The 12,001-nt window shown below is 46.8% G+C and overlaps 1 protein-coding gene across 1 annotated transcript; it reads left to right on the forward strand.

Annotated features, from left to right (window-relative positions):
• Positions 1 to 567: 567 nt before the first annotated feature.
• Positions 568 to 5,190, forward strand: LOC106815210 (the record flags this gene model as incomplete). The annotated part of the gene is made up of 4 exons (XM_014819637.1): positions 568 to 678; positions 1,785 to 1,960; positions 2,095 to 2,136; positions 5,043 to 5,190. Coding segments are annotated over exons 1-4 (458 nt in total), but the record flags the coding sequence as incomplete, so codon positions are not given.
• Between the last annotated feature and the right edge of the window lie 6,811 nt (positions 5,191 to 12,001).

Raw genomic sequence — 12,001 nt, forward strand, 5'->3', positions numbered from 1 at the left:
ATGTCGTCACAGTTAGCCGTACGGATATCATATATAGCTCAAATAAACATGACTTTTTCGACGTAGCATGCAATTCTGGCATTTTGGCAATACAATGGAAAGCAGCACATCTGTTTTTCTAACAAATCGGTTTCATGTTTACTGTTGTTAACTGTGTTAACTACGCATTATAGCTGGTTGGGAAGAACTATGGCATGTGTACAATGTATAATGACAAGCGGAACTATAATTTTATGGTACCAGAGCAGGTATATATCAACGTGCTCTATGATATACGTGCTCTGATGGTACTTGTGTGGTGGTGCCAGCTGGTGTCAGAATCTGCAGATTATTTAAACTGCATAAAACCATACTCAGAGAGAATGCGATGTTATGTACAGAGACGAGTAATTGTAGAGTATTGTCGCACTCTGCCAAATATATTTTGTACATATATTGCTGTTGTACAAGTATGCTTGCCTTGTTTTGAAATTCTGCGCGATTCCAGTACATCAACGTTTGTTTTGGTTAGTTTGCGCAGCGCTCAAGAGATGGCGCGCGTGCATGTGATGATCTTTGTTTTGTTGACATCGTCAGTTGACGCGTGATGGTGTATTTTCCGTTATACTTCTACCAAGTCATAGCGTATTTTCTCTCTAGTCACAGACCAATTGTGTATCAACAGGAACAATATCTTGGGTATGAGTTATAATACCACTTATGAGCGATGTTTCAACAGAGTATGATGCAATCCCACAACGTATTTCTCGCAATCGTGACTCATGGACGTATGCCGGTATGGTGTACATGTAAATACAGTAACAGCAAAGCAGTAACATCATACATGCCACACGCCACGGCACACGTACATTTACATTATCAAACCAAATGTTAAAAGGTATAAAAATCGATCACATGGTCTTTCTAGACTGAGCACCTTAGTGAGTATCATGTGAGATAACTTGTAAGAAACTTGCTAATTAAAAATGATAATAGTTAATACGCCATAATATATTATATATTATAATCTGGTTCGATTAGCTCTACTCTCAGTACTCAGTCAGTCTTAGACTTTGTATGCATAGATGATAGCGTGCATTTGCACTCACGGTTGCAGTTATGCACGCATCGAGCATATTAACTTGGATGATAAAAAATCGAAGCATGTATCATGTCCCGCGGGGTCAAAATATCGCGTCTAATTTAATGCCTTCTTACTAGCAGGGAGGTTACGACATCACTGCGGCGTTTGATGGCAAGAGTTAGTATTTTTTTCATACGTCGCGTGTACGTGTAAGTTCACGCGTGCTCGCTACCAGGTCCTGTGCTGAACGCGCATGAACCCATCCTCATCACAGCTAGGTTATGTCAGGGTCACAGTCCAACATGTCACGTCACAATCTCTCGAATCGCCACCACGTTATCGAGTTCCAGATTGCACCTGCCAAGTAGAAGGCAGGTAGTGGGTAACCAGGGCAATAGCGACCTTTCTTGTTTCAACGTCCAAGCGTTGGTGGTTCGGTATGGAAAACTTCCATTGCGTGATATCAACGTGTGCGTGTAAGTGCCGTAACGCTATATTCACATACATATCATCTAACTGTATAACCCTGTATCTCCTACGTAGCTTGCGTACATGTATGTTCATGGAATCTAACCATGTGTGAATCTCTCACAGTGGCTGCCTCTGCTGTACATATTGACTACCACCACGTTCATAATCATCTAACCGTACGAGAGACGTCCTACGTAAGCGTGCATGCGTGTTCAGTCATCGCCTCTAACCGTGTGTGAATCCCTTACAGAGGCTGCGTTGACCACCAGCACACAGGACGCGGCAGGACGGCGACGCGTGGACCATCATGCAGTACAATGGCATTGCGGAGGCAGTATGGCGGCAAGCGTTCGGACTCTGTGAACAGTTCCTCGGCGGGAACTGGCGCACCCTCGACCATTCCACATTTGCGATCAAGCAAGTGCAGTAAGTTACAAGTAGCTCAGGGTAAAAAATACACGGGAGCGATGAACGATTCGCTCTTCAAACCTCCGAAATCGCTCCCGTGAGGCTCAAAGTAGCTCCCAAAAATTTTTTAACGAGAGCTATTTTTTCCACAGACTTGAAAAAGAGCTCCCGTGAAAAAAGCAATTTTTTCCCTGGTAAGTATTGCGTCTCGGTGCGAATGCATCCATAGAATCATGAGCACACATACACGCGCACGCGTGCACACACGCGCACGCACACTCGCATATATACACATTGATCCCTGATTCATCGAGACATGTCTGGAACGAAGAAAATGTCCTGATTAAATGATAAACACATAGAAACATGTGTAAGGAGTGTTTGTTTAAGATATAAGCCATTATTTAATAAGCAATTATATTTGTTTATCTTAGGGGACGATAAAGTGGGGACCACTGTATATGTATACATATATACATATATATATATATATATTGTTTGTGTTCTTGATAGAATTTACCAATTTTCCAGCGTTCGTGGTCTCTGGTTATGCTTGCGAACAATTTTCTCACCACTCTATTTGGATGCCACGTAGCTATAATTAAGCGACTCTCGAAGCGACAGTGCATTCATTAACTTCTCGTTTCGTTCCCAATGACGGTCCGTGTAAACTTTCCCGAGTCTTGACCAATCTCAGTCACTCCTCTCAGCAGTCTCGCGTTCCCCGCGCTCGTGGCGAGCGAGACTGACTACAACCACAGCTATGTTTACGGCGTCGCCGTCGCGGCAGAGGCCTGCTTCGTGACAAAATGGCGTCGCCTCTCGCAGAGCATGGCCGTCCGCTCATGCGCTCCGTCGGGGCGGGCGATTGATCGATATCATCCTCGACATTTCTGTACGGCGAGATTGGGAGCGATTTCTTGTCGTGGGCGCGTGAGGTTTAAGTTGCGCTGTTTTGCTATCTGACGCGCACCTTGAGGGTGTGTATTACCTGTGTAAGTGGCATACACATCTCGTGTTTTCCTTTTTGTGCCTTCTCCTCTCTCTGTCTGTCTCTCTGTGTCTCTCTTTGTGTCTGTCTGTCTCTCTCTTTGTGTCTGTCTGTCTCTCTCTCTCCTTTTCTCATTGTCTCTCTCCATGTATCTATCACTGCTCACTGCCATCGTCTCTCCCTCTCTTTCTCTCTCTCTCTCTCTCTCTCGCTCACTGCCTTCGTCCTTTTCTCCCTCTCTCTCGCTCTCTCTCTCTCCCTCTCTTTCTCTCTCTGCCTTCCTCCTTTTCTCTCTTTCTCCCTCTCTCCCTCCCTCCTGCCCCTTCTATCTTCCTTACCTCTCCACTCTCTTTTCCATACCTCTCCCCTTCTCGTATTCCTTTTCTTCATCATATTGACAATCTCCCCATAGGTTTCTGCTCTGGTTCCCACCTCCCACACCATTCACCTTCTATCACGGAACTATCCTTCCACCGAAGCCTCCCATTACCTGCTTTTTCCCAATTCCGCGTCCCTCACTCCACCTTCATCCTCCTCCTCGTCTCCCCACCACCCTCCCCACCACTCTCCCCACCACCCTCCTCCTCCCCTCCTCGTTTCCCGCCCCTCCTCCTCGTTCCCGTCCCCTCCTCCTAGTTCCTCTCTTAATCCTCCCACCACGTAATTTTGGGGCACTTTTACTGCTACTGTCAAGTTCGTCCAACATGGATCTACTCCGGCATCCTACAATAGGGCTGCCGTATTTTAACCATAAGATATAGGAGGCTATACGAGATAAATACCATTTTAGGGTTACTCGGTAAAATCTGGCCTTGCGATGACCGGGGAAAAAACGGAGATGCGCATGAAAATCGTGTACGTCCTTAGTGAGTAAACTGGAAGGTGTAAAACCACGAACGCACAGAAGCGCACATACAAATACGAAAACAAACGCTCTCACTACGTAACGGCACGTGTCCGGAACCGCGTACATGAACCGGAACATACGCGTGCGTGCGTGTGTGTTTGCGTGCGTGTGCGCATGTGTTCAAGTTAATACTTATTTACGGGTCACCTGGAAAATGCAAATGCCGATATTCGTGTTACAATAAGATAAATTTAATATAAAAATTATTAATTTACAATTAATTACAAATAACCATACAAAATACCAAAAAATATTAAAATTAATAATAATAATAATAATAATAAAATTAAATACAAAATTAAATATGTAATACCTATTATATCTTTTTGTTAGTTTGTGAACGTTTTAGTACGTGAGGCTGTGTGTTTTCGAGCAGTATATTTAAACCGATATTTACGTGAAATTATTAGGCAAAATAGTAAGTAGATAACTGGTAGTAAATAAAACTCGTGTTCATTTACTATCCTTTTATCAAGAGTGTATAATATGTATATATATATATATATATATATATATATATATATATATTATTGATAATTTTCTATATTATAATATACACTTCTGATTTTATGACTGAGATGGCCTAAGTGCCTGTAGCACGGCCATCTAAACCTCGTGAAACAACCCCGTAGGATGTGTTGCACTGTCCACAGACGTCTATGTCACGATCTTTCTCATGATCGTTGTCTGACCCCGTGATAGCCACGCGTGTGATGACGCCACGAACACCGAACGCATAACGCATCGCGCACCAATCGCACGCGCTGCTCCGCGCGACGTCATCGCTGACATCACGCGCGGTGTTTGTGACGTCACCGGCGCGTGACGTGGCAGGCAGCTAGGTGATCCGGTTAAGACGCACGCACGCGAGGGAGAGAGATTAGAACAGCGTGTAAGCCTGCCCGTACGTACTTGCTTACTCTCCTGTGCTAGTTTTGCTCCGGCGTGCCAATTCGGCTGCGTACACACGCTCGGCTGCCGTTTACTTGCACATAACTACGATCGGACCGGTTCTATGCCTCTATAGTCGGCTGTCTGCGACAGAGAAAGGGCGTACGCGTTTCAGAGACGCTACGGCGTACGTGTAGGCTGTCCGCGTACGTTATACTATAAATATTATAGCGTGGCGTTCGTGCGACAACGCGTTGTTGCTAGAACGCTGAGTTGTGTTGCTAGGACTCTGACGTGTCGTCTGTCACTAGCTGCTGGAGTCTCCACCATGGTGCAGCAGACGCGTAGTGTGAAGCTGAGAGCGGAGGAGCGAGAGCTGGCGCTCAGCATCTGTAAACAGTTCATGCACGGCCGCTGGTCGACGGCGTGCCGCGACCACGTCGACATCTCACGGTTTAGGTAGGCACGCGCGCACGCACACGCACGTACTCACACCCACGCGCGCACGCACACGCACGTACTCACACGCACGCGCGCGCACACATGGACGCGCTCATGCATGGACGCACGTACGCACTCACGCGCAGGCGCACTCACGGGCACGTACTCACGTGACACATGGACGCAGACACGCACGGGGAAATGCTATCCCCGGGCGTGGAGGACAGTACCCCAACGTGGCAGCACTAGTGTTAGGATTAGGGTTAGGATCAAGGTTAGGGTTGGGTTTTTTGCATCATGATATCTGTCCCCACACCAGTAGATTAATTTTTCGTGGATGACACCCTATATATAGATATCCGATATATAGATATTTAGTATTAGGTTATGGTTACTGTTAAGTTTTGAAGTATACGTCAACTGTATCACGTGACGCGTCCCTCCACGCCCGGGGGATAGCAACACCCGACACGCACGCACGCACAAATATGGATGCACGCGCACACGGGTACCTCGTAATTGATACGGACTAGTGTGACCGCACCCTTACACATGTACCCTCCTCACTCCATTCCTCGCACACGTGGTACATGTACCCCTCTTCAACTGCCATTCCTCACAGGCACGTGTACATGTATACCATCCTCACTCCATTCCTCACACAGCGTGTAATGTACGCCTCCTCACTCCAGTTCCTCGCACGACGGTGTACATGTACCGCTCCTCACTCCATTCCTCTACACACGTGTAACATGTACCATCTCCACTGCCATAGCCTCCGCACGACGTGTAACGATGTACCCTCCTCACTTGGTTCCATTCCTCAGCACCGACGTGTACAGTGTACCCTCTCACTGCCATTCTCACACACGTGTACATGTACCTCTGCCTCACTCCAGTTCCTCGCACACGTGTACGCATGTACCCTCCTCACTCCATTCCTCGCAGCACGTGGTACATGTACCCCCGCTGGCCTCACTCCATTCCTCGCACACGTGTCATGTACCTCCTCACTCCATTCCTCACAGCACGTGTACATGTACCCTCCTCCTCCATTCCTCGCACACGTGTACATGTACCCTCCTCAGCTCGCATTCCTCGCACACGTGTACATTACCCTGCCTGCACTCGCATGTTCCTCGCACCACGTGTACATGTACCCTCCTCACTCCCTCCTCACACACGTGTACATGTACCCTCCTCAACTGTGCCATTCTTCACACGACGTGTAATGTATCCACCTCCTCGACTCCACTTCCTCACAGCACAGTACAATGGTACCCCGTCCTCACTGCCATTCCTCACACACGTGTACATGTTACTCCGCTCACGTCCATGCCTTCGCACCCGTGTACAGTGTCCCTCCTCACTCCATGCCTCGCAACGCCGTCCATGTACCCTCTTCCTCCATTCCTCACACCACGTGTACTATTGTACCCTCCTGCACTCCATTGCCTCGCACACGTGTACATGTACCGCTCCTCACTCGCATTCCGTCACACACGTGTACATGTTACCCTCGCTTCACGTCGCCATTCTCAGCACGGACGTGTACATGTAGACCCTCCTCACTGCCATTCCACGCACTACTGTACATGTACGCCTCTTCAATCTCCCCTGCCTCGCACACGTGTAGCATGTCCATCCTCACTCCATTCGCTTGCGCACAGACGTTGTACATGTATCCTCTTCACTCGCATGCCTCGGCACGACGTGTACATGTAACCCATCCTCAGCTCCATGCTCGGCACACCGTGTACATGTACGCCTCTTCACTCCATTGCTTCGCACACGGTGTAACCATGTACCCTCTTCACCTCCATTCGTCACAACCGTGTACTGTACCCTCCTCACTCCATGTCCTCGCACACCCGGTGTACATGTACCCTCGTCACTCCATTCCTCGCACACGGCGTACAAATGGTACCGCTCTTCACTCCATCCTCACACACCGTGTACAGTGTACCTCTCACTCCATTCCTCGGCGACACGTGTACAGTGTGTACTCTCCTCACTCCATTCCTCACACCCGTGTAACATGTACGTTCGCCTCTTCATCCATTTCCTCCACACAGCGTGTACATGTACCCTCTTCACTCCATTCCTCACACACCGCTGTCATGTACTCTTCACTGTGTCATTCGCTCAACACACGGTGTACGATGTACCGTCTTCACCCCATTCCTCACACACGTGTACATGTACCCTCCTCACTCCATTCCTCGCACACGTGTACATGTACCCTCCTCACTCCATTCCTCGCACACGTGTACATGTACCCTCTTCACTCCATTCCTCGCACACGTGTACATGTACCCTCCTCACTCCATTCCCCGCACACGTGTACATGTACCCTCTTCACTCCATTCCTCGCACACGTGTACATGTACCCTCTTCACTCCATTCCTCGCACACGTGTACATGCCACATAATATATTGTCTCGTACGTATGCCCCTGTCCAATGTCCCCATGCCCTCAAGCCTACTTTAGTACCCACGCCCGCGTACCTTCACGATCGCACTAGGATTATGTTAGTTGTGTGTGTTGTGGTGTTTTATGATACCAAGCCGATTTGAGCCGTCGCACCCTACCTTGCAGGCTTGTTCCTATAACATCTGAATATAGCAGTCACCGCTTAATCGGGTCAGAACCCTGACAGTATCCCGATTAAGCGGTGAATGTGTCTTTAGCGTGCGAAACGTGAGGATTGTGTTTGGCAAAGACACGTGTCGTTTAAGCGATGTGCGCCCGTTTATCCGAGGCCCGATGTTTGACTACTACTCCCCCCCCCCAACACGCTGGTGTCGGCATTCGGCTTTATCACGGCATGAAGACCTCTTAATCTGGGTTTACACTACCGACTTTATGCATGCTGTCAAATTGGCAAATTGGACCAATTTCGCAACTATACAATCGGCAGTGTAAACGTAAAAGTTGTGCGAGGAATAAAAATGGAACTGGAAACTGGAATAATAGCAACTAGTTGGGAGATTAGAACATATTCTATTTTCGCCAACTCTCTGTTGCCGAGTTGCATAATTGGTTCAATTCGCCAATTTGACAACATAAAGTCACATAAAGTCGGTAGTGTAAACCCAGCTTTACACACGGGATCACAGTTTGGCAGCAAGAGTTAATTACCAAGTCGCTGACTACTATACTGCTTCTGTTCCACAGGCACAGCACATACTGTTGGCACCCTTGCAAACAGTATTGCGTAATGCAGTAGTCGTAGTGTATGATGTGTGCGTACTGCGTATACACAAATGTTACAAAAACGTGACACGCGTTACTGTATGTGAGTTAAACGTACATTATAGATGGCTGTGCCTCGTTTGTATTAATATTAATATATGATATATGTATATATATATATATATAATTATATATATATAGTATATAATTATCAGGGGTTAATAATGAAGAAATTTTCATTTTTGGTAGGTTCTCCCCAGCTGAACTATAACAATTGTATTAGTTTATCATATTGTAACTTAGTATTAATTACGTAACATTGTTATAGTTTCAGTGGGTTTCTCACTACTCCTACTCTCGCCCAGGTTCTCGATAACATTTTTCTAACTCTCGAAAAGAAGCGAACAGCTCTTTTGCACAAAGCGTGCGAATGTGGTGAACGCTTTCCCAGTTCTGTAGTAGCAATAACATAATCTCTGTAGCGCGTGACCGTTTCTTGGTGCTTACAACTGTACCTAAACAACACAGGAATTACACGATGCTCAACATTAATGCTGATAACGTCATATTCATGATAGCGCTAAGATGTGTGCGTGTGTGTGTGTCGTGCGTGTTGCGTGCGCTGTGGTGTGTGTGTGCGTGCGTGCGTGCGCGGTGCGTGCGCGCACGTGTGTGTGTGTGTGCGTGTGAGTGCGTGCGTCGTGCGTGCGTGCGTGCGTGCGCGCGTGTGTGGTGCGCGCGCCGCGTGTGTTGATGTGTGCTGCGTGTGCGGTGCGCGTGATGTGTCGTGGTGCGTGTGCGTGTGCGTGTGGAGTGCGTCGTGCGGAGTGCGTGCGCGCAGCGGTTGTGTGTGTGTGGGTGTGAGTGCGTGGCGTGGCGTGCGTGCGTGCGTGCGCGTGTGCGCGCGGCGCGCGTGTGTGTATGTGTAGATACTGCTGGGTTTGTATAGTGTGATTCCACCATAGGGGGAATGTGAGAGGTGTTATATGCGGTTGCTTCAATAATCGCGATTCTATATAAACGTGTGTCGACACAATTCAGCCATAACTCACCCACTCACACCCGCGAACTCCACGCACGCACCACTAACCATGCACTCACGCCCGGCATTCACCACAGCACACGCACACGCTATACAACACACACACAACACACTACATCACACACACACAGCACCACACGACACACACACACGTTACCACACCACACACCACAATACGCACACGCACAACGACACGGACACGCACACACACAACACGTACAACAAATCCCAACCGTACACCACACAACGGTAACACACACCACGGACAGCCACACGCTACACACACACGGTATCACTACACACGTACACACACCACCGTACACACAACACACACTACGTAACATACACACGCACACACAACTGCGCGACACGACACCACAGCACATACAACACACACCTACACAATACGGACACTGCCACACACACGACACTACCACGTTACCACACACGCACACACCACACGCACGATACACACACAGCACAGTAGCACACCACACGCACCACACGTAGGCACACAACGGAGTACAGATTACACAACCGACACACACGCACACACCACGCGCATCACAGCACACCAACACATCACACACACACATACGCACGACGACAGCGGTGACACGCACACGTACAAGCCACACGCACAACACACGCACACACACCACCACACACTACACACCAACACAGCACACACACACACTACACAACTTGGAGCGCTATAGTGATATTTGTGTAGTCAGCATTAACGTTAGCATGTTAATGCTGGTTGTTTTAGTAATGTTGTAAGCTCAAGAAACGGTCACGCGCTACAAGAGATTTTTTATTGCTACTAAGCCCTGGGAAGCGTCACAACATTCCGCACGCTTTGGTGACAAGAGCTGTTCGCTTCTTTTCGAGAGTTGAAAAATGTTATCAGAACGCTGGCGAGATTAGGAGTAGTGGAGAACCACTGAACTATAACATGTATGTAATGTAATACTAACTAAATATGTACTAATACATTGTTATAGTTCAGTGGGAGAACCTACCAAAAATCGATACCTGCCTTTAATTATTAAGTGTGCGTCAGTTATTTTCGCAGTAGCCCCCTGGCGCTCGTTTCTCCGAAACGAAGTTAGTCTTAACATTACTAACTTAAATTAATCTTTGACTTATATAGAGTAGTGACAAAAACATGGTAAAGTTACAGTTTATCCAGTTATTAAACGTGTTCTCCAGGGCTCGGTGTAACGAGAAAAGCAAATAATGCCTTGACGCAAGAAACGCCTCGGACTAACTAGTTTTTGATATTGGCTACGGGGCCCTTGAAAGCTATAGTAACCTAATCCCAGTGTAATGGCACCTTGCTTGAGCTGATGCGAGTCTCGTCCTCCGTAGTTTTGAAGGAGATAGGGTGTCTCTCTATTCTCTACGATCACGCGTGTACCATACACTACAGCGACGCGCCATTTCCATCGTGGGAATTCGTTGTAGGGTCCGCCTAAATACAATAATGTCACCCAAGAGGCTACCGTTGTGTTGCATTATTGTGTATGAGGCCCGACACTGTGACGATGATATGCCATCATACAACACGATTACCAATTATTTTATATAGTATACACGTGATGAAAGAGTGAAAATAAAGTATCGCTTAGAAGGCCAACAAACAAGCTCTAGGCTCTTGTACTCTTATAGTTAGTATTACTAGCTGAACCGCGCTACGCGCGGCGCTTAGTAACTGTGATGCATGTGTTTACCGTACAGTAGTGTTATGTGTAAGGGTTATATGGAGCTTTAGTTGTTGCACATGTTTTTTTTTATGGTTGAGATTGTCAATCAAACATGTACAATCATGCTTACACGTAACACATTAAAGGGAACGTAGCCTCTAGGATTTTACTCGATACAACTGTACTTACTGTATAACAAAAGTCGTCGATACCCCACGTATTGTGTTACCAGATACCTAATTTTAATGTTATAATTAATCACACATCAACGCTACGAAATTGAACGGCCGCCATGGACACCCACGACGTGCTGCCACCCCGAAAAAGTTACGTATTTGACCATTTATTTTGCACGTTACAGACCGGGGCTAATCACAAAGTGCAATTATATTTAACCTAAATGCTATTTAACGAACGATATTCATTTTAGGGCAAATTTATCCATATTATAACTGAAACTATATGGTCGTTTATAAGAATTACAATCCTTTTGCTTTTAAATGAATAAATAAGAAACACCCTCGGTCTGTAGCCCTATGGCTGAAAGTGGTTTTGCGCAACTTATCAGATCGTGCGCTTTGAGTGTCGCCACCGTCGTTGTAATCAAACTGTAGTCGTTAGTTTAAAACACATTAAAAAAAATATTTCTAATGGTTGATGAACCATGAACTTTTTATGTAGCGTAATTATAACCTAAATTAGCTGAAATTAACCTAGAACGCTAGATAAACTCCCCTTTAACCATGTTGTTGGCAAGCACACAGTGAAATACAGACACACGCACGCACCATCAGGCACGCACACACCACACAAATGTTTTATGTGTATGCTATGTAGGATACTGGTTGATGATCGGACTCGAAGAGTGAATATAGATTGATT

This window comes from Priapulus caudatus, unplaced genomic scaffold (assembly GCF_000485595.1).
Source record: "Priapulus caudatus unplaced genomic scaffold, Priapulus_caudatus-5.0.1 Scaffold1064, whole genome shotgun sequence".
NCBI classification, from domain to species: domain Eukaryota; kingdom Metazoa; phylum Priapulida; class Priapulimorpha; order Priapulimorphida; family Priapulidae; genus Priapulus; species Priapulus caudatus.